The 23,161-nt window shown below is 44.7% G+C and overlaps 1 protein-coding gene across 1 annotated transcript in view; it reads right to left on the reverse strand.

The window, feature by feature from the left end:
- Positions 1 to 9,675: 9,675 nt before the first annotated feature.
- CELSR1 (cadherin EGF LAG seven-pass G-type receptor 1) overlaps positions 9,676 to 23,161 on the reverse strand; it is a 164,047-nt gene continuing 150,561 nt past the window's right edge. Inside the window, exons 26-35 of the mRNA XM_084206040.1 lie at positions 20,309 to 20,421; positions 18,935 to 19,014; positions 17,253 to 17,379; positions 15,229 to 15,354; positions 14,782 to 14,918; positions 14,222 to 14,325; positions 13,218 to 13,385; positions 12,116 to 12,358; positions 11,545 to 11,809; positions 9,676 to 10,224 (exon numbers count right to left, since the gene is read on the reverse strand). Of these exons, the coding sequence (XP_084062166.1) occupies positions 10,200 to 10,224; positions 11,545 to 11,809; positions 12,116 to 12,358; positions 13,218 to 13,385; positions 14,222 to 14,325; positions 14,782 to 14,918; positions 15,229 to 15,354; positions 17,253 to 17,379; positions 18,935 to 19,014; positions 20,309 to 20,421 (1,388 nt within the window). The 3' untranslated portion in view covers positions 9,676 to 10,199. The remainder of the gene's footprint in view (positions 10,225 to 11,544; positions 11,810 to 12,115; positions 12,359 to 13,217; positions 13,386 to 14,221; positions 14,326 to 14,781; positions 14,919 to 15,228; positions 15,355 to 17,252; positions 17,380 to 18,934; positions 19,015 to 20,308; positions 20,422 to 23,161) is intronic.

The raw sequence follows: 23,161 nt of genomic DNA on the forward strand, positions 1-23,161 counted from the left end.
GTGAGATGCCAGGTTTGCTGAGAGCTGCTGAGCCAGTGCCTCACAGCAGGAAAGGTTAACCATGTCCTGCTTGCAGCACAGCTGGCATTGGGTGCAATGAATGTCTACAGAGCCTGCAGAACAGAGGCTTTTTAATATATTCTCTGCTTCCCTCTTTTTGTTTAAGCATCCTTAACACTTGACACAGCAGTAATTCAGGATGGCTAATGTGAGGTTGGTGCTGGGGTCAGGCAGCCATGTGCCCTACAAGGGACCATCACTGACACCAAGGCTGGAATTTGGCCAAGATTAAGCTTGAATGAGGTAGGAGTGGTCTGCTATGTCAATTTTATTTTTTATATCTATTGCAGAAGATTAGCATCCTTTAAATTTCATTGGCTTTTCACTTTTATTTTGGTCATTTCTTCTGCCACTTTGGGCAGCAAATTGCAAACAGGTGATTTCACTTTCAAGATGTCATTAAGCTTTTCAGGTCTTGAAATATTTGGTTTCAAGGACTCACATGCATAACTATTCAGAAAAGGACTTTTTCCTTCCAAAGCAGAAAATGTGATAACACGATTAGGATCATGTAACTGAAAAACTACGACTCATGTCAGCTAAGGCTGGGTCTAAATTGAAATCTCTGTTGTGCCCTTTGAGTATATTTGAAGCCTGTGTTTCTGAGTGTCTAATGGCTGAAAAATTGCACTCCAAGTGCAGTTTGATTCCAGAAATGCTTGTGTAAAACCTGTCTTAATTGCACTCCTGGTTTTGCTCCATCTTGGCAGTGCTCCTGCCCCAGCTGGAGAAGTGTCCCCATGCAAGGAGAGCAGGGCTGTCCTGTGATTCTCTCTTCACCTGGTTAGGATCTTTGGAACACTGAGATGTTGCACAGGTGTGGTGAAGGATTTAATTTGCACTAAGGCAGGAGTATTTGCAGTCCAGCAGTAAATGCATTGGCTCTTAGTGTTTGCATTGGCTTTTAGGGCTGAGAGAGGCTGGCATCCTCCCATTTCAAAACTGGGAGGATGACTCTCTCTATTCACTCTCTATTTCTCTTCAGCTGCAAACCACAGGGAGCAGAGCTGATGTTGTTTTTATAAAGCTTTATCCTTTTTAGAGTAGGTCTATATTTTTAGCATACTTACAAGCAAAAAAAAAAAAAACAAACAAATTTTTGGATGCAGCATTTGAATTTGTACTTTCATATATGTGAATATTGAATCCAGCCCCTATGGACAAGGCTGAGCTCTCCTGGAAGCTGGGAGATAAGTGTGTGCAGCCTCCTGTGCACACTCTGCCCCAAAGGCAATGAGGTGGGACTGGAGTGAAGGTTCACAGCACAGCCTCTGCTGCTGGGGATTTCGGGATCAGACTGTTTCAGAGGAAAGGATACAATTTCCCCTTCCACCTTTATTCCCAAACCAGAATTTTCTAACCTCTCCCTGTCCAAAAGAACCCTTTCAGCTTGGAGGCTTCAGCACAGGACGGGCTGGAGGCTCTCTGCTGTCCCTGCTTTGCATGGGACTGTGCTGGGTTCTGCAGCCAGGGGGATCTCAGGGCCATCAAACACTCTAAGATTTAATTTTAAAACCAATTTCCCTGCATTTACATGTATTTATATGCTTTAAAGCACTGAACAAAATGAAATGATGGATGATAAATGCGATAATCACACCAATGTGGTGCCCAGCAGTGATGCAGGAAGGTGATGTGCCATTTCCAGCTCCGGCACCAGGAGGCACCAGGACATCACGGTTATCCCTCCCAACCGCGGGCAGCATTGTTGGGAGGTGGTGGCAATTAGCACATCTGTAAGTGTGAGCTTTTCCCTTTTGTTTTAGATTTTTGCTGAGCCAATCCATTGGGAGAATTGCCCCTCGGTGGGTTTGCTTTGTCCCTGGGCAGGGATAAAGCTGCCCAGGCATGGCAGCTCAGCCATGAGCTGGCTGGGAAGCAGCACCCTTTGAGAGCCAAACTCTCACTGGGGCTGGACCATGGGACAGGTCAGGCCAGTGGCAGCCTGGCAGCAGGGCAAACACACACCTTTTCATCAGAGTGCAGGTCCTGCCTGCCCTCTTTCCCCTGTGCCAGGCTGTGCAGGTCATTTGTTTCCTGGTCACTCTCAAATTTCATCTCATCTGGTTCTTGAATGGGTGGAGGTAAAAGGGAGATTTTTTTTTTTTTCTCTTGAGAACTAGTACCAAATTCTTACACTTCTTTGAATATGTGAGGGTTCTAATGAACACTGACTTTTGGGGGTTTTCTTTTCTAAAATATCTTGCTTTTTACTACAGGCATAGCACCAGCTACAGAAACTTGAGAAAACAGAAAGTGGATGGACTCCTCATTCTGTGCAGGTTTGCAGCATACAGAGTAATTTCTTCAATACAAAAGAGCTTCCAACTGAAGGTCCTAGAAACAATGACACATGTGGACAGATACCCCTTAAACAGAGCCTACCTGGAGAAATTAAATTTTTTTGGGTGGGTGCCCCACTCTGATAATTCAGTGGCACCTTTCCCATTCAACAGCACCATCTTTTGAGGAGGCTCAGGAAAATACCAGTCTTGTAATTACAGCATGTCAGTCCCTGTGGTGGAAAGTAACAGAAGACCTACTTCCAGTAAGATTCAAGAGAAAAGTGGCCTGACTACTCTGTCCTGGGTTTCTCCAGAAGTGCTGTGGGGACTCACAACAGAAATTCCTCTGGTGCTTTGCATTCCTGCAGGGCTCCTGGCTTTGTGTCTCTGGGGTTGCATGAGCTGGATGTAGTCTGCAGGCAGTGCTGGTGGCAGTTCTGGCTGGCAGATGGGACATCTGGGTTGTATCAAAAAACTTCAAGTTGGACTCCTAGACAAATGGTGAATTCTTCCTTTTCTCTAAGAATGCCCCTAGGGAGGAAAGAGATATATGTAGCCCTGACTTTGTGGGAGCCAGCTGTTTCATCCCTCTGTGCATCCAGTTCTCTTTCTATTTCAGTGAAATTTGATCAGAGCAGAGACAGGAAGTTCAGCCATGTCCTTGGGAGCAGGGAAGATGCCCCATGTGCTCCTCTTCCCTGTGGCAGGTACTGTAGAGATTTGCTCTCTCTGCCTCCCAGTCTGCTGTGTTCTCCAGGGCTGCTAAACACCAGCATAGTAGGAAAATGCTGGGCTGTGCCCCCTTCTCAGTGCAACACTGAGTGAAAACCACTGATGGAACATTTCTCTCATTGGAAGGACTTCAGTGAAATTTGCATCTAAGAAAGGGCAGCACAGATCTCTTTGGAAATCTGTCTCAAAGGCTGCGTCCCCAGCCCTGCTGCAGCTCCTGCCTGGTGGCAGAGCAAACTCAGCTGCTCTCATTGCACTGGATGAGGGTTTGTATGAAACTATGAACATCAAAGAAGGATGGATTGTAAACATAAAATGGACTGGTATGCAAAAACAGGATAACTAGCCATTTAACATCTGGTGGATTTCAGATTGGTGCAGGATTCAAGGTATTTTTTATTTTAATCTAGTCACTTAACTACTCTTCACACATTTTTACCTCTCCTCTCTGAGAGTACATGAAGGGCTCCATAGGCCATATCACACCAACAGCTCCATGCCTGTTAGCAAATTTGCTGTATGTAGTAAAACCATGTGACCAATCTATTACAAGTTTGAAAGCTTTCAGGTGTAGCTTTTAAACTTAAAATCACTTTATGTACTATTAGTATTTACTCATATAGTAACACCTTTAGAAATAAATCAGAATAATCTACACTGGGTTTAAATACTAAAGGTATTTTATGGTTTAAGATTGTTACACTGAGTTTTACACCTACCTTTTAGGGTGAAGGAGACAGCCCAAGAAGAATCTCTGAACTGATTAGTAGCCAGGTGTTGAGCCTGATTTAACACACAACCATTTCATGGAGCAGAGACTGTCCTCATGTGGTGTGTCTCCTTGGCACTGCGATGTTTGAGCTCCAGAGCAAGCAGGGGAATTCCATACTGAGGGCAGAGCTGAGGCTGATGACTTTGGGGGCTGAGGCTGATGACTTTTAAGGTGGCTCCCTACAAGCTGCCTTCTTTCTGAGGCCAGAGGAGAGCATCACTGATGGATCAGGAGGAACATGTCAGTATTGTCTAAGCACAATAGATTGATCCTGGAATTAGAGCAGGCAGCTCTGCTCAGGTGCTTCTTGCCACAACTGTCCAAGGCTTTAATCACAATGGACTTCCTGTAGCTGATGCTGCTGTACTGAGCACCTGCCAGGAAAAGCCAGCCCAGCAGAGGCCAGGCTTGAAGCTCCTGTGTTTAAACCTCCTAAGAGGCATGTTTAACACAGATGGAGCTGGCAGAAAATCCCAAGGGATGCATGGTGTATCTGTGTATCACCACAGAGGCAAACTAAACACTCTGCAAGAAACAGGAGTGCTTTGTTGCTGCTCTGCCCCAGCAAAGGAGCAGCCTTGGTGGAAGCCCCTTTGGGCTGACCTCAGTGGTGCTGGCACAGGTTCTGGCATGGGTCTGCCCACAGGGAACTGATGCAGATGGGTGCTTGAGGACCTCCCCTGTCACTGTGCTTGGCATAACCTAGATAAGATCAGCCAGGAAAATGTTTTTCCTTGGACACCCTGGTGGAGAAAGCTGTGTGTCAGGAGTGCTTTGGTGGCAGCTCGTCCCTCCTGACCAGCTGCTCACTCCCATTCATTTGGCCATTTTGTGCCAGCAGTATGAACCCTAACCCCTAAAGCCCCTAAGCCAACTGGACTTTTCCCTGGTCCTTTCCATCCCTGAAACCTGTGCATCTGTAAGTGATGGAGTTAACCATTCTAGGCATTTCTGATTGTTTTATTCAGGAAATAAACATGCAATAAAAGGTATTGATTTTTCTCAAAATCGATGGCCGATTTATGGTTTCCCCTGGAAACTTGTTCATTGTGCTGGCTCCCAACCACAGCTGCTCCTGCTTTGAATGGGATTCAGTGGGATGTTCTAACCTGAAGGGAATGGATCATTCACAAGGACCCCCCTGCTTCAGCTGCCCTGTTTATACATACACAGGACTTCCCATGCTCACCGTTTCCTCGAGCTTCCATCAAATGACCAAAAGCAAGAGGTTTTTATACACACTAACCCAAGGGGTCGGTGGGTTTGCAAACTGTTACATCTCTGGAGGGGAAAAGCCCCAGTCTGTAAGAAACTAACCCAGCAAACCACCCAGCTGCTTGCACTACATCTATTTTAATGAAAGAGAGTGGGAGCACCTGGAAAGTCAGAGCTGGGAGCTCATTTCTATTTCCTGGGTGCATCTCATGTAAAATGATGGCTGTGAGGAGGTCAGGAGGGGCCCCAGAAGTCAGGGCATGCTGGGCAGGGCACTGCATGTTTTGGCTGAGGGTGGCCCTGGGACAGAGGCAGCTGTCAGGAGACAGGGCACCTCTCACCTTCAGCACAGTTCTCTCCCTAAGAGGGGTCTCAGCTCCGCTCCACCTCTGCAGTGTCTCCTGACCCAGTGCAGAGGCTGGGCTCCCACAGCACCTCCATGAAGCATCAGTCCACAGGGAAATCAGTCTGGGCCTCCCTTCAGATAAAGACAGTATGTTCAGGCTGTGCACAATCCTTGTTTGAAGGAGTGCATACTCTTCTATTCAGAAGTATCTTTGAGCAGAGGGATGGCAGCAGCAGATGTCTGACCAAGGCAGAAGTGGACACACCAGCACAGTACAGAGCTCCAGGGGTTCCTGGGGAGCTCTTACAAATGCTTTGAAGTGTTTAGAAGACAATCATGAATTAACACAGTCTCTTTGCCACACACACTTCAGATTAATCTAATTTTCTTTAATACTGTGCCTGGCATGGTGGATAAAGGAGCAGCAGCAGCAGATGGAACGTGTCTTCAGTAAATGATACTGCCCCACGCTTTATTCTCATACACAAAACACTGTCAGTGCAGCTGATGTTAATCAATATGAGCTAGGTGCAAAACTTGCTTGGCAAGAAGTGTTACAAAAACCCTCTTGGGCTTAGTTTTATTTGATATTTTCATTGATAGTTTGAATGATAAAATAAAAGGTAGCTTGTACAGGTTGCAGGTGCTGCCTCCAGGCATCCTCATGGACAGGACTAAAATCCAAAATGAGTATGTGAAACTGGAGGATGGATCCAAAAATCAGTAGACTAAAATGGAAAATGAGTCCAGTACAAATTGCTTCTTTTAGGGAGGAGAAGTGAGTTGCACAAGTGTGAACAGGAGCATATAGGCAGGGCAGAACCTCTGCAGAGGAGGCTGTGAGGTCCAAATGCCTCCCAGACTGCTCCTGGAGCTGCAGGTGCTGTTGGTGTGGGCAGTGGTGATAGCTCACCAGGGCTGCTGGGATCTCCTTTCTGTGATCCCCCCAGACCTTGGCAGGAGCATCCTCTACAGCTGAGAAAGAAATGCTCAGAAATGCTATTGCAAGCACTTCTACTGGAATTATTGTTTAGGACTTTTAGACAGATCCCTGAGTATATTTGAAGATATTTGAGTATGTTTAGTTGTTGAAGAGGCTGGGCTACGTGACTGCTTATGTTACTGCAGCCTTACCATGCCATGCTGCTGCTGCCAGTGGTGCATCTCTAATGAAATTTTTTGCTACAATTTGCCTAGGCCAAATATCATTGTAAGGATTAGGACAGGAAAAGTGAATAAAATGAAGATTTCTTAAATTATTTCCTTTTAGGGGGCATGTTGGCAGGCCTACTGCTTGCATTTTGTGGACTGCTCTGGTCTCTCCTCTCCCTGCCACCACCAAAAAGGCTATAGCTGACCTGGTAATGGGTTGAAGAAGGGCAAGAAGGAAGGGTAAAAGGTACAGCAGTGTTTCTGCACAAGGAACAGTTACAGAGATCCAAGCTGCCCAGATGGAAAGAGATTACTCAAGTGCCCTAGGACAGAGCCTGTCTCTCTCTTTGACCTGGAGAAGGTGAGAGATGATTATCACTGCCTCTCCTGCTGCAAGCAGCAAAGGTGTAGGGGACAGCAATGAAGCTGAAGGAAGAAATTTTACCTCCTGCTTGTGACTGAATCAGGCAGCCCGCTGTGTACTAGAAGTTTAAATGGATCCAAAACAACATGAGAGATGTATGAGGGAAATAGATGGAATGCTGGAGACAGGCACAACCCATCCCTCAGCTGCAGAGAGCTGGGAGCTGTGGACCCTGCAGGGGCCACCTCACCATGTAATGTGTGTCTGATAATCCTCTTTTCCTACACATATGCTGTAGGTCACTGCTGGAGACAGGATCACAGGCTGGCCTCTCCCTTCACTAACCTGCTTATGTGAAAGCCTGAGGCTTATTTCTGCTTCTCCACAGAATGGTGGACTAATACTTGAGAAAAAACTCAGTGTTCCACCAAATAATGCACTTGTACAATGAAATTAAAAACAGTTTTCCTCTGGGATAATTACTTGAGTATGTTTAGTGGCAAGTTTTGGCAGAGCTGTATCCAAACTGCAGATCCTGAAGATTTGATTTTGCTCCTAAGTCAGAAGCCAGGCTCTCTCCACCCAGTTTCACACTGACCAGTTGACACTGAGAAATACTTTTATTTCCAGAAAGCTGACAAGACAAGTGCAGGTCACTGCTGTGCCTTGTGAGATGCATGAATGAGGATTTGCACAACAGGAAAGGACTGGGTGAGCAGGACCATGGCTTGGGAGAGCCAAGGATGGAGCCCAGACTGAGGAGGCCCTTGTCAGTCACTGCAGGCTGTCGTGGGGTGGGCTGGCTGCCACTCCCCTCGAGCTGCTCTCACATGTCCTTTTCTAAATCTGAGACTTTCCTGGTGATCTGCTTTGCTCTGGGTTAGCAGAGGGCATTTCTGTCCCATGGACCATTTCCCAGGTCTGAAAGATTCTGCAGGTTTGGGCTGGAATGTGATGCACACTTGGCATCCTGTGCCAGCACGGGGCCCTGGGCTGCGAGGGGCTGTGCATTGGCTGCTTGGTGCTGGACAGCCTCTGCTCAGATGGGCACCTGGATGTTCCTGCTCCTGCTAATCCCCAGGAAATGACATTTGTACCCTCATTATCTGTCCTTCACTTAAAAATAAACCACCAGAGGAAGAGTACAAGTTCAAAAAAATTTCTTAATTTATTGTAAATTCTCCTTTCATCTGTGCGGCAATTCCAGTGTTCTGCACATTAATAAATATACATTTGTTAAAAAAAAAACAAACAAACTTCCAGTGTCTAATCTGCCATAAAGCTTTTAAAAAGTCATAAAAATAGGTTTTAATTTTTTTGTCATTAATACAACTGACCCTCATTTACTGAGACAATTCTGATCAGAATAAAAACTACCTACACCTACTGGGACAAAATATACATACACAGATGTAAGAACAACTAGCATGGGTTATACACAATGCCTGAGCACACAGCCAAGTGCCAGACCCTTAAAACATTCAAAATTTTTTTCTGTCAGAAAATGTCACACAGGATGTTGCATAATTTTTAAAGGAACAGTATCTTTCCTCCCTCTCCCCTTCCAAAGGCCTCCTTGATACTTTGAAAATGCATAGGAATATAATGAAACCCAGATTACACTATACAGTTTCTCATCTTTTCCTCAACTCCTGCATTTTATTTAGCCCCATTTTCTGTTTCTTCTCTTTCACACACATTTGCACAAACAATAGCCAGCATTTTCCCAAAAGGGCTGCTGTGGTGAGCTCCTGAGAGCCTTGTTGCAGACAGCAGGCACAGGCACACCATTGTCATCTTGGAGTCATGCATTCCCACCATGGGAGCCACTGGCTGAGCTCTGCCTCACACTTGGATGCAAACTTTTCACATCTTACTTTTCCTCTTTTTGTAAACATTGCAGGAAGGTGAAGACAGCAGACAGGTCATGCTTAACTTTCCTATACTTATGAAACCAGCACATGAAACCTTAAGCCTTCCAGGAGCTTTCTGAAATATTAAGAAGGCCCGGGCTTTGTCAAAGAGCTGGGCAGACAAATCTGTACATCTTTTAAGTCTTGTATTTCTGCTTTGATTAGTGATGTGCTGAATCCAGTGAGCAAGAAAGAGGAAAAAAATATTGCATCTGAGGCAGAACTTGAGCCATGGGAGGAGGGCCCTTTCCTTGGGACATGCAGAGTACTGTTTTGTTGCAGAGCTATACAATCACACTAATTATTTTCTTGTTCTTAGTAAGGGAAATACTGATTTGACTTCTTCCAGACAAGGACTATGTTGAACCTTACACAAAAATATGTGTAGACCTGAAGTTCAGTTCCTGAACACTTCAATGCACTTCTGAGAAGAGATCAAAATACCAAAAAATGAAAAAAATAAATTTTTGTGGGTTTTAGAAGAGGTTATGAGAAAAGCATACTATGCCCTCAAAGTGTTCCAAAATCTGTTAACAAAACTTATAAATTATAGTCATGGACTTTGATGTAATCTTTACTGTATTACTTGGAAAACTGCATTGTGTCTGAAGGTGGCTTCCACGCAAACCTCAGTTACTTATCAAACGCCAAATTCAAGTAAAATTGTGCAATGTTCATATAAAAAATATCAAAACATCTTTTTAATTGATTTCCTATTATGAAATTAAGAAGATCAGTATAAAGGTAAAATATACAAAGGAACTTTTTCTTTAGCAACACCATACAAAATATATAAAAGTATCTACACTTTTTATATATATATATAAAGGTTTTTTTTTCTTAAGACGATGTGTCCATAGAGAGGTGGACAGAGATGCTGGCATAGAAACCAAAGGACACTTGTTGCAATATTCCTCCCTAGAGCTCAGCAACCTCAAGGGTTCACGCTGCAGTCATCAAAACTCCACAAGAGACACCTCCTAGTGCTTGTCTTCAGGCTTATTGTAGGTCCACTAGGAAGCAATGTGTTCTTCCTTGGTTCTCTCCTGTAACAAGCAAGCCCTGCGGCACTGCCTGCTCCGTGCACAGCTATCTGTCCATCACAGTGCACCCGTTTCCATTTCCAGGTTTTCAGCGTGGGCTCCTGTGGGGCAGTGTACCACACAGAGCCCTTATTGCCAGAGCAGCCGGGCACTGTGTCTGTGCCAGGAGCAGTCAGGGTTCTGCCAGAAGGTGAAACCATGTGGGAGTGGATGCCCACCTCATGCTCCTCACCGTGCGGCCGCTCTGATGAAGTCCGAGGCGGGCAGCGCGGCGAGGGGGCGGAACCGTGCAGAGGCGATCACAATTTCCTGATGGTTCAAATTGAAGTTTCATTACTGCCTCTGTTAGGGAGAAGAAGTGATTGTGCAGGCTTAGGGTTAAACAGGCACAGGCAAACCACTCCACCCAAACCCACCTAATTGCTTTTAGTAAGGGCTCGTGCTCTGTGAAGTTACTGTGCCTTGCCAATCCAGTGCTTGCAAGGGGGGTGCTATCCTGGAGGGGAAGACCAGCTGGGAGAAGCAATTTCAGGCAGTACACAACAGAAATGCTTTAGAGGAACTTCTACAGAGGGCTTGTATTTGTCTAAGGCTTTGCTGAGGATACAAGGTCCATACACAAACCTTACAAGCTGTTAGAAGCCTGGTGTATCAGATGGATTCATGCAATCTGCTGCCAACAGCAGAGCTTTCCATTATGCCCAAGCTCTGGAGATAACACAGTTGCTTAGTACAGCCGGGTGAGTTATTCTCCAGTAATGACTGTGTTACCTGGTAGCAGCTTATTCAGTTATGGCTTATTCAAAACATCCATGTTTCCTGGCTAACTAGGATCTATTCCATCAGACAACTCCTAGCAATCCAAAGATCTGCTTTTATAGTGAGGTGGGAATGGTCTGGGCACCAGACAACAGGGGCATTTAAACCCTGGTGGGACAGTGCCAGAGCTAAAGCTGGGTGAGAAATTTTCTCTTGGTTTGGTGAAAGAATAAGACTATTATTCATGTTAATAAAAAATGAGACTAAATGCATAAAATGCCTTCAGAGACTTTACATATGGCTGTTGTCATCATTTGAAGCACAAGAATTATGATGAGTAATGATGTTTCTGAGAATTCCCTTTGGCTGAGAGCTTGCTCAGCCTTTTGTTTATATTTGTTTAGTTTACAGTGGTAAATTCACACACTGATTGCAACGCAGGAGGTGGGAATCACACGCCTGGTAATTTAGGATCAGTAGCTTGGTTTTCTCTCCAGCCTTGGGGTCTCCTGCCTCAGCCATCGTTTCCCTCTGCCCAGATGGATGCTCACACCATGCCCCTTACAGCCTTGTGCCTTTCCCCACCTATTCTTGGCAGGGCAGAGCAAGGCTGCTCCTGTCCAAGTGTGCCAGTACCACATCAGCCTAGCCTGACAGTTCAGAGCATGCCAGGGTGACCCAGTAGCAGGTGTCTGTCACAGCACCTTGCCCATGATACCTGTTTTGGCCTTCTCATGACTGAAACCCCATGGCCTGGGGACATGGTATGGGCAAACCATCAAGACTGGTGAAGGACTCTGGCCAGTCACCAGAGGAAAGTTTTGTTCATGTGTGAGTCTGGGGTTGGGAGGCGAAGGGTGAAACCACAGGAGGTCAGCCAGGGCATCCCAATGTGGCACTTACTCTGAGTCTGAGGTGTCAGCATGTCCTGTTCCCACGTGGAGGTTCATGGCCATGCCGTTGAGCTGGTCTCGAGACTGCTCCCTGCGAACATTTTTCACTGTTACCCCTGAGTCCGAAGGAGAGCGGAGCCCCTCGTTTGTGCCTAGAGAAGTAGTCCTGGATGAGACTGTGCTCTGATTGTAATCCGACAGCTTCTCCCGCAAGCGATTCTTCATATTCTTATCCACCAGTGGGGGAGGGTAGGTAACTTTATTTTTTAGGATGCCTGTGAAGGAAAAGAGGGAATAATAAATTTTTTTAAGTGTATCAGTAATTTAATTTATCAAGCTAAGCACATGCGAGATGTTACAGTCTCTATTTCTTACTAAGACTTCTAGTTTGGCACTTCATTTCATAACCAACAGATTAGACTACAACAACTACCTACTAGCTTCCCATGGTGTATCTGGCTACACAGGTTGGAGCCATTTGGAAAGTATTTTTCCCTGGCAGAGCTACTGTTTAAACTAATTAATGCTTGTTAACCCCCCAGTCTCCCAATCCAACTGTGAGGCTGGGTTGGCCGTGCTACCTTTCCTCTGCTCCGGCTGCTGGTTATTCTGGTGGGCCAGAGGTCTGTTCTCCTTCTGCTGCCCTTCATTCTCCTTGTCCTGGGGTGCTTCATTGCTGTGGTTCACCTGGTTTTCCCTGTGAAGCTCTACGTTGACCTTGGTCTCTACTTTGAGTTTTTGTTTCCTACTGGGGTCCTCGCCATCGCTGGCTGTTACGCACTCTGTGGGCCAATAGGGTTTCACATGATTGGGAAGGGTATCAACTGCAATGCAAAAAAACACTAGCTCAAAAAAACACTTTTGATACCTTCTCTCAACCACTGCCTGGCCTCTGTGGCTGGAGAGGGGCTGTGTATCAAACCAGAGCAATCCTTCCATCAGTCCTTGCTGGACTGCAGTGCCCTCGGGGTGCATTAAATCCCCAAAAATCACCTGGTAGGATGGCAGGGTATCCAAACCCTTCTCAGAGTGAGGTTGCAAGCTTGATTATGGAGAAGTGTGAGGCAAACCCACCCTCTCAGCTCTCCAGGATCTGAGATCCCTCCTTGAGGAGGTTAGTTTCTGAAGGCTGAGAGCACCCCAGGCACCCTGTGCCGTATCTGTGAAGAGCCACAGTACATGGCCTGGATGTTTGTCATTCAAAGTTGTCTTTCATTAGGAGAGGATCAACTATGTTTAGAAGTGCCTGCACCCTGACACACAGAAATTATATTAATGGTCAATAATTGCCAACTCTTTAGGTCCAGGACCTCCCCAACACCAATGCCTTTACTGTACGAGGAGAGGCAGGCATTTCTTCCCCCTGCCCTCAAAACAAGTGGCCTCTTTCTCCTCTTTTTCATATGAGATTTTGCTGGCTTGGTAATGCCTTGTCCCAGTGTTTTGGGGACCTGGCTGCAAAGCTGCCTGCCTTAAGGCATTCAGCATTGTGTGCAATTCTGTGTGGTTCTGTGCTCAGTCCCCGCTGCAGACAAGCTCTAAGCTGGAAACAATAAGGATCTCTACAGAAGCAAGGCACAGAGGCAGAGATGCTGCCTCAGTCACACAGTAACCTGGCAAATTTATCCCATCTAATCTAAAGCTGTTTCAGAGCACCACTGCCCTCCCCTCCCCCTGGGGTACCTTTGGGTGTGCTATGGAGTGGGCCATGTTCATTGTTTTTGGAAGTAGATGTGTTCCACTTCTTCTCTGTCTCAAGTCCATCCTCCTCGCTGTCGGATGAATGGGAAGAGGCGTAAGAACTGCTGTGTTCATCGAGGGACAGCTCACTGTCAGAGTCTGAGTCGTGCTCTGCAAATGTGCATGGGGAAACACAGGGGTGACAGTGTGAATAGGAGTTCAACAAATCTACCTGACAAATGCACAAGGAGAAAGGAAAGGCAGGCACTGGTCCAGGCCATGACAGGAATGAGCTCTTACACCTGTTAGTGTATATAGGATAAACTCAGAAGGACTGCAGCACAACCACTGGGAAGCACAACCACTCAGCTCAGCTAGTGGGCAGGACCTTTTACATGTACAGGATGTGCAGAACAGAGTGGGAACATATTTTTCCCTATTTAACACTCAGAACAGTAACTCTATTTGATCTCATTGAACACAACACACAGGCAAAACAAGATATCTAGAAATACCAAGAATCTGAAATGAATCTAGAAATACCAAGAATCTGAAATGAACTTAACTTAAAAACTGCTACAAGGAAACAAAATTTAATGTCAAGACCAAAATGAAAGGAAATCAGACAAGAGGCATTTCTCATTATTGTACAAACCACAGAGCAGTAAAGGAGAATATTGCCTCAAGGTCTCAAACATTAAAATTTCTTCAACTAAAAATCAAGAGCAACAGTAAATAACTTGTGAGAAACAAAGGGGATTCTATAAACTGTCAATAGCTGTGACAGCATATGATTAAAATTAAACCATCACAAGCAGCAGATATATGATACTTTCATTCCAGGACTTCCTTGTAAGGAAGCCATTGCACAGCTTGTTTTGCCAATAGCATAATGAGAATGAGGCCATCTAATTTTTCGAACTATTCTTCCTGTTACAGAAGATTTCAAAGAAAGTGATGAGAAGAAGGTGCACAAATGGGTCAAAGCATTTAGAAATTATTCTTACCATTGGATTTGGATGGATTCCTATGAAAAATGGAGGAATCTGCTTCAGTCTGACCAGCCCTTGCTTGACTTGAGGATCCACTGAGTTTATGAGCAGCCTCATCCCTTTGAGAACAAAAACAGAGGACAACCTTCTTGGTCACTTTATTTTGCTGTTTTTAACAACAAGGCAGACATGCAGACAGCTGCCACTGCACAGTCACTTTACAGTGAAACAGCTTATCCTGATGTGGCTATCTACCTTGTGCCACATGAATCCCACTGTGAAAAAGCCCAATGCTAATGAGCTAAACTGTGCTCCTTGAGACACATCTGAACTATAACAGACAAGCAGCAGGGCCCATATAGGTAACATCACTCTTAGGTTAACCCCTGCGCTGCTGGAACCCTGCCCTGAAGACACATGCAACAGAAAATGCACCAAGGAGAACGACAGTCACATGAAAGAGAAATGTTAAGACATAAACCAAGTAGCATTTGAACCAGAGCTCTGGTTTCCACAAGAGCAATAAAAAAGGGAAAGGCAAGCACCTGAAAGCCATGCACCTGCCACCGGATTACCTGAGAATATAAGCAAGGTAGCTATTGTGGCTCTTGGCTGACCTGACGGTGCTCTCTAGGGAGACAGTGGATTCCCCCATAGTTGTGCGATACATGTTTGGCTCTTCTATATATGTGTTGTTACAGTTCAGAGATCGCTGAAAGGGAAAAGAAAAGACAAAAAGCCATAGTGAATGGTTCTTCCAGAAGCTTATGTTACCCACAAATGTATTAAGCTTCAAAGAACCAAATGGGTTTTTATGTCAGGGAAAAGAATTATTTTCTCTTGAAGGTTTCAATTAAAATAATAATAAAAAATTTTGAGAGAAGCCATCAGTATTCTCTGTACAAGTCACTGAAAGCAATCATTCCATTCACTTAATTACAGATAAGCCACCTATAAGTTTATTTTAGGTAACTTCTGCCAGCAAGAGGATGTTTTTTTTCTCCCAATGCTTTTTTTCTTACCGTTAACAATGTAGCTCTTGTTGCAGTGGAATCATCTGGAAGAGGTTTCTTTCCAGTTAAAGTGTTCTTCAAGTGCTTTCTCACTTCTTTGTTAAATACACAGTGGAAGAAGAAAATGAACAGCCCCTGGATAATTTTAGAGAGAGGAAAATGTAAATACTTCACTGCTACCATATTGCAAATACAGATATTAAAGGACACCCATTGTGAAACAACCCCTGAATTCTAGTTTGTAGTCCATGACGGTGTATTTCAAAAGTAGTAACTATTTTCTTTCTTGACTGAAATGGCATTGACTGATCTCCTAGCACTTCTTCATAATTTGATTCCAAGGTCAAATATGTATTAAAGGCCTGGAAAAATAGACAAAAATATGCATTTCTGCAGAATTTACAGAGCAGAGCTTGATATGGGAAGAAATTAAAAGGGAACCTCAATGTCCCACTAGAAAACATTGCAGAGATTTTAGAATTTGGGATTTTGGAGCTTTTACACAGATGATGAGAAAATATCAATAGCAGCGCATGAAAAATATCACAGCCTTTAGCAAAAGCCTCTGGAAATAGGCAACTTCTGTGAAAGAAGCCCTTAACACTGCATCCAAAAGAACTGTAGAAAGTCTTGTGAGATGTGAAGAGGTATTGGGAACAGAGAGGTCCCAACTTCTGTTGCCGAAGTTCCTTGGTTAAGCAGTACCTCTGGTGGGAAAATCAGTCAAGTCCCCAGGGCTGGGCAGTTGTTGGCTGCCAGAAACACACATTAACAGCTTTTGCTGGGGGCAGGGCACACACACATGTGTGTGCCTTCAGATGTACTTGCTCTGAGGGAATTAATGCAGCTGCCAAATTGTTATCAACTTTGGTTGGACACACAGTATAGAAAAGTCAATACTCATGAAGTTGCAGCTGTACCAACATCATAAGAAGCCCGAATTTCATGATTTCAGCCAAAGCAATTGACTTAGAGTAACTTTAAACTACAAGCTCACTTTCTTAACATTCAATCAAATGTGATCTTAGCTGGCACTAGCACTTTGGGATTACTCATTAATAAAATTCACATAAATGTCTCTTTAAAAACGTAAGTTCAAAGAAGGCAGTGATGTGAAATGCCACATACCACTGTGCCTTTCTGGGCAAGTTTGGAGAATTCTGGCGGCTGACCTTTGTCCCTTTCATCAGGTTTATGTTTAATTTAGTTTTATTTTAGATTTGTGGAAGCCTGGTTTTATAGCCTGAGTAGGTGCATTTATTACAGAGCACACTAGCGGCAAAATAACCTTGCTCCAGGCTGACCTATCTGCTGTGCTTCCAGGGCACTGACAGCTGTCTCCAAAGGGGACCCATCAGACTTTGTTTTCTCTGTGGCTGCAAGTTGTGGCTGTTGTGCTGCAGCTGTGTCCTGCAGTAGCTGTTTTAGTACTTTAGGCACCTGCTAGGGCAGTTACTGTCACCCTTGGTCACATTCAAATTGTGACGACATGAAGCTCTGTCACTACTTCCATGCCAGGTCTCTTACAAATAATTATGTCCTGCACCTTTCATTGTGTAAACTGGGACAGGCAACCAGGGAAACCCATAATACAACTCACATAGCATTTGAAAATCCTTATTTGTCTCATTTCTTTAAACAGTAACTTAATTTGTGAAAGCCTTGAACTTGGAGCCATTGACTCTGGGTGAAATATAGCAGTCTCTTGTTTGCAATAGCAACAGGATGACTTAACAATGAGCACACAGAGCACAGTAACAAAGACTTTGTCTCTAGAATGACAGAGATATACCTGCTTACTGTCACAGGTTACTATGGTAGTGCACTTACCTTGAGAATGACTAACAGTGACAGACATAACTACTCAAAATTATAGTTTTGGTGAAAAGAACCCTCTCCTTGAGAAGAGAAAGCAAAAATTGCCTTGAGATCTCTGTTTTTCTTAAGTTAGCTCATGCTGAGCAGTGTTTTGGAGGTCTGGGTAGAAGTGTGCTCATCAAGGTCTACCACAGACAAGATCCTACCCAACTTACCTGCAGGCAGCTGAAAATGGCAAAGAGATAGTGAAAGGTCATGACATCGCTGTTGACTGCCATGAGCCCCAGCAGCCACGTGGCACTGATGAGCAGCAGGAGCAGGAACGCTGTCCGCAGCACAGGGCTGTAAAGCAAACACAGATGGACGTTTGCAGGGTGGGGTGATACAAGAGAACAGCCCAACTTCTCCCCACAGATGGTGTTATGTGCCCAACAACTTGGCAACTGGAAAAGCCCTTTGGGAAAATTAGGGCAGCGTTCACCAACTCCCAGTTTCCACAACTTTCCAACTCTCTCACAGCAACACTCCACAGCTTAGCATGTTCAAGTTAAAAAAGTGAGTTCTTTCCAAATCAATTTCCAAGACTTTCTTCAAACAAATCTGACTATTTTACAAGCCCATGCTGTTCAGCCTTGATGACTCTGAGGAACGTCTGGGCTGTAAATGGCCATGTCCATCTCATTGCAGTTTGCTACCTTCACTCTCACATTCCTTCCCAACATTACTACCCAAGGTTTTGAATTGAAGACACTCAGTGAAATTTTGTTTGCTTAAAAATACAATTTCCACAGACACTTTTCAAAAGACAGAAACAAATCTAGTGGCAAAAGTTTTATATTATGAGTAAAATTGCTGACTTAGGTAGCAGTTACACTCCTTGGTTTGGGGAGATTTAGACCTCATCTTCAACACCCAGACACTCTTGGGGTCAGGATTCAGAATGCACAAAACGAACATATTTTTGCTGCATGGAAACTGGGGCTGGAAAGGGCTTGCCAAGGGGAGCATGGCACTGCACCAACCAACATTGCTCCTTCCACACTGCTATTAACTGAGCCACCCATGTTGCCGAGGAGCTCACACTCAGATTCTAGTTTTCATTAAGCTTAGTGTTAGGGTTAGGGTTCAGAGAACCACAAAGCCTAGCTCCAGGGACAGCAGGGCTGGAAAAGCCATGCCAGTGTGTACACAGTACCCTACGGCCAGAGCTGAAAAACAAAAATGAAAAGCAGCCATTTGAAATCTCATAGAGCTACCTCATTGGGGAAAAAAAAAAAAAAGCTAAGGGGCTGTACTGCCACTAGCTAATCACATTTGAGCTCACAGGTAAATTCTGAGCTTTGGGCAAAACAGATGTTAATGAGAACAGGCTGTCACAACAGCTCAGGAGGGTGGCAGGCTGCAACTTGCAATGCTGCTCATCCCAGTGAGCATGGGATGCAGGGAGGCTGGCCCTCAGCATGGGAATGTCAGTGGGTCTCTGCCATGACACAGCTGGTAACCAGACACTTGAGAGGGGAGACCCTTCTGAGCCATGGCCAAGCACAGGGAGACCCAGAATGATGCCTACCCGGGCATGCCAAGGGCAGAGGTGAAGTGGCAGTGTAGAAGAGACTAAAATGAAAGATCTGGAAGACTGCAATGACACCACCTGGAGGATAGATCTTTCCCTTCTCCCTTCTCCTGCCTACCCTTGGCGGTGCAGAGCACCATAGTGAAAGTTTCACAGGATCTCCAAGGGAACCCCAGGAGAGGGTGGGAAGCAGCTCCAAATGCCTCTACCAACACTATCCTCCAAAAAATCATTTTTATTTCCTGCTTCAACACTTGATTTTAGGCAATTCTGGCTTTTTTTATTTCTGGTCAGAATGTCTACAGGTTTTGAACTGAAACTTACATGACTCCTGTTTTTTCAAATGAACGTTGCCTTCGTCTGCATGATGCTTTCATTGCAAGTATAAAAATGACAGTGTTTATCTGAAAGGCAAATTGAAACAACAGCATGGATTCTTTCCGTACATTTGTTACAACTCTATTTTCAATAACAATGCAATTTTTATCCTAAAATGGTTTGTGGCACCAAGAATATTTCTTGTTCAACTTACAGGTCTCTAAATTCCAAGATTCACCTTGTTTCAAGGCAACATAGTCTAGGATATCCTGGCACTTGATCTGGATGAAACTCAGTAAAACAACCCTATGCAAAGATGCTTGAGGGAAAAAATGGCTGTCCTTGTCCAAATCAGTGTCCACCCCAGCCCAGCACCTTGTTTCAGTTGGTCAAACCAGAATTTAGGGATATTTTCTAGCAGACCATACAGTGATAATTACTCTGAATAAACCTCCAGTTTCCACATCAGCTGGGATGTACTAGGTTGGTGGTGCATTTGTACTTAATCACTTGTAGTGAATATTAATGCTGAGAATTTGTCTCATCATTCACTTTCCAAAACCATGTAGAGTTTTACCACTGCCATTGTCCTGTTTCTAGGAATTTCTAACTTGAAATGCTATGGAGAAATGATGCAGCTTGTCCTGTTTCTGCTAAATCTCCCACCTCCTGCTACTGCTTGTGTTGGGAAAGATTTTGAATGGTTGGGTCCATAGCCATTTTCTCCAGACCAACACACCATTACAGGCTCCACCTTCCTCCCTGCTCTGCAGCTTTCATTTCTCTAGGCTTAAGACTCCACTTGTTGGTCCTGCAGTGGGAGCTGTCCCACGTCTCTGATGATTTGTGACCATAACCTACAGTGCTTCCAGGTCTGCTTTTTGAGGCAAGGAGACCAGACCTTGCATTTGGCATTCAAGATAAGAATCAAACCATGACTATTTATCTTTTGGTGTTACTTTGATGGAGAAGCTGTAAGGAGAAGTTAAACAGCAGTCCATTCTTTTAAATTCCTGAAAGTGGAAATATTTAATATTCCTTTAGGACTTCTGGATGAAGTGACTTGTTATGGCTCATTCTGTTGATTTATTTACTGATCTCACAGACCAACCCTTCAAAAATGGAACAAAGCAAATGAGAAATAGGTTTCTGGCTATACAGCCATTGCTCCACCAGCAATCTTTGTATGGGCAAGCAGCCCTCTGATTTCCAGGAGCTTAGCTCATGTCTTATCTATTTAAGAAAAAGATGCAAGCTCAAGTACATTTGCTTCAAATGTAAAGAACATGGTTGCTTTGCATGACTACTGTTTGACAAAACTTAGGAGAAAAGGTAGCAGCAAAGAAGAGACAGTTCTGGATGCCAGCTCCCCCTACTTACAACGACAACCATTACGATGGGCCCAGCAAAACTCCAGATCAGGGTGTCATGAACAGACAGCCAGCAGAAGTCAGGATTCCCATAGCCTTGTGGATCCAGACCAACAGCAAGCCCTGTGTCACAAAGTGGAGAAAAACTAGATCAGAAAGATGCTGCCTATAGCCAAATGTAGTTTCAAATAAACAAAATTATCATGGCAAAATTTATTCAACAGGAAATTCTGTGAAGGCAAAAATTGAAATAACACTTTTGTAAATCAAAATCTTCATCTTGGTTACTTCATATCAAACAATATTCTGAGTTTTGCCAACTAGAACAAAGTTCAGCTACATAAAAAAGACAACAAATGCAAGTCCCAAATTAATTCTGTTTCAGCACAGTTTTATAGTCATTCTCACATGGTGTGAGCCTTGAGGGTGAGTGACATGTTGAGGAATTTCAATAAGCCTGTGCAGCAGAATGACATGAATCATAACTGAGGAGATGTCTATGCTATGAAAAAAAAAGTGCATTCTTAACTTGCTGTCACTAAAATAACACCAGAGACAAAGGAATCTGGGAACTTATGGGAGTTAACTGCTTGAGCTCAGGTGGGATTCATTTTGAAGTGCCATTCCAGGTCCCTCACACTGCTTTCGGCACTGTCTAAAATGGAGTTAATGCCCCAAGGAATTAAAACCCCAAAGAGTTAAAACCACACCTTCTATTATTTTATTTTTTAAAACCTGGCCAATTCCAAGGGGGTTTCTGAGCCCAACATTCACCTGCTGATTTACAGTGCTGCCTGACTTGGTGACCTACGCCTTGGTCGTATGGTGATAGACTGGGATTTGCCTTTGACCTGCAAAATCATACAGTCATGGAATTGTTTATGTTGGAAAAGACCTTTCACATTAGTGTCCCCTGAGACTTCTTTTCTCTGGGCTAAACACCCCCAGATCCCTCAGCTGTTCCTCATCAGACTTGTGTTCCAGACCCGTCACCAGCTCCTCTCGGACTTGCTCAATGTCTTCCTTGTAGTGAGGGCCCCAAAACTGAACTGGTTTACAGTGTGGCTTCACCAGTGCTGGTATAGGAGAATGATCACAACATCCTTTTAGCCCTCCTGAGTTGCCTCCTTTTTCTTCCATTTTCCCTTGGTTCCAACAAAAGCTCCCTCTTCATCCAGGCTGGCCTTCCCCATTGGTTTGTCTTTAACCACATGGGGCTGCTCCTGTGCCTTTAGGGCTTCCTGCTTGAGGAATCTTCAGCCTTCCTGGACTCTTTTGCCCTTCATGATTACCTCCCAAGAGGCTCTGTGAGTTAGGCCTCTAAATAGACCAAAGTCAGCCCTGTGGAAGTCCAAGGTGGAAGATCTGCTGAATCGCCACTTTACTTCTAAGAGAACTGAAAACTATCACTGTGTCCAAGACAGTCTCCAGCCATCACATCACCCACCAGTCCCTCTCTGTTCACAACGAACAGGTTCAGTGGGGTACCTCCCTTTGCTGGCTCACTCATCAGCTGCATCAGGAAGTTTCCTTCCACACATTCCAAGAACCTCTGGGACTCTCTTCTGCTGTGCTGTATTCCCAGCAGACACCTGTTAAGTTGAAGTCCCCCACATGGAACAAGGACTAGTGATGGTGAGACTTCTCTCAGCTGCTTGTAAAATATTTGGACTCCCTTGCCCTTCATGACTGCCTCCCAAGAGACTCTGAGTTAGGCCTCTAACAGACCCCTCATCCTGGTTGGATGGTCTATAATAGACTCTCACCGTGGTATCGGTCTTGTCCTTCCTTATGATTCTAACCCATAAACACTCAGCTCTTTCACCACCAACATCAAGTTCCAGACAGTCAAAACATCCCCTAACATAGCATTGGAATGGTTACCTTTCTAACACAGACACACCTGTGTCTTTGCTGCCGCAAGGATCTCCCACTCCAGCCTCCACTAAGACGGCAGACGGAAGGAGTCACTAGCACACTATCCCACAGACACTGGCATTCTGCCCTCAGTTGCCTCTAGTGAGCTTGGCTTTATCCCTTTCCCCCTTCAAACCTTGTTTAAAGCTCTTTTAATGAGCCCTGTAATTCCCGTGCAGAGATCCTTTTCCCCCTTTGAGACAGGTGTACCCTGTCTGCAGAGATCTTCCCTCTCCAGGACGCAGAGAGTGATCCCTGAGAGGGCTGTGGCCATGGCATATGGCAGGTGGCTGCAGCATGCTGTCTGGGCACGGGGGCACCCACGGCGACGGGCGTATGTCCTGTCTCCAGAGGCGGCCAAGGCTGACGGCGCTGCTGCTCTCTGCAAGGAGGGCTCCTGCATTTAGAGCCATCTTTTTCTGAATTGAAGCCTGCATGCTTTGATGAAAGGGCACTGAGAAAGGGAAAGGTAGCTGCATTTCACTCTTGCTGCTTAGAACTGGCCCACAGCCAATATTCACATCTGGTACAGGCCTACGGTCTGTGAAAACTAAACTGGCTATTTGGCAAAGCAGTGGATATTGGATCTGTTTTCACTGAAATGTGGAATGAGATAGGACTAGTCTCCCTTCCTGCTCCCATTGGCCCTTCCACCACCCCCTTCAGCAGTTGCCATCCAGAAAGAATTAGCCATAAATGATTAAGGGACCATAAAGTATTTTATACAGATGTAATTCTATGGATACAGTCTGTTTCCCAGGACTGGATTTGCCCATTAATGGGACTCTGGCTCTATGAGTAATTGGCAGACAGCAACGTTTTTTTACTCTCAAAATCTTACCCTGAAGTTCTCCATTAAACAAATGGGGCAAATTGCAGTCTTCAGGTACATGATTCAAATATTACTGCAGTCAACAACACGTGAAATAACACTTTACCCAAAGGC

The sequence above is a fragment of the Fringilla coelebs genome (assembly GCF_963513975.1).
Source record: "Fringilla coelebs genome assembly, chromosome: 5".
Lineage (NCBI taxonomy): Eukaryota > Metazoa > Chordata > Aves > Passeriformes > Fringillidae > Fringilla > Fringilla coelebs.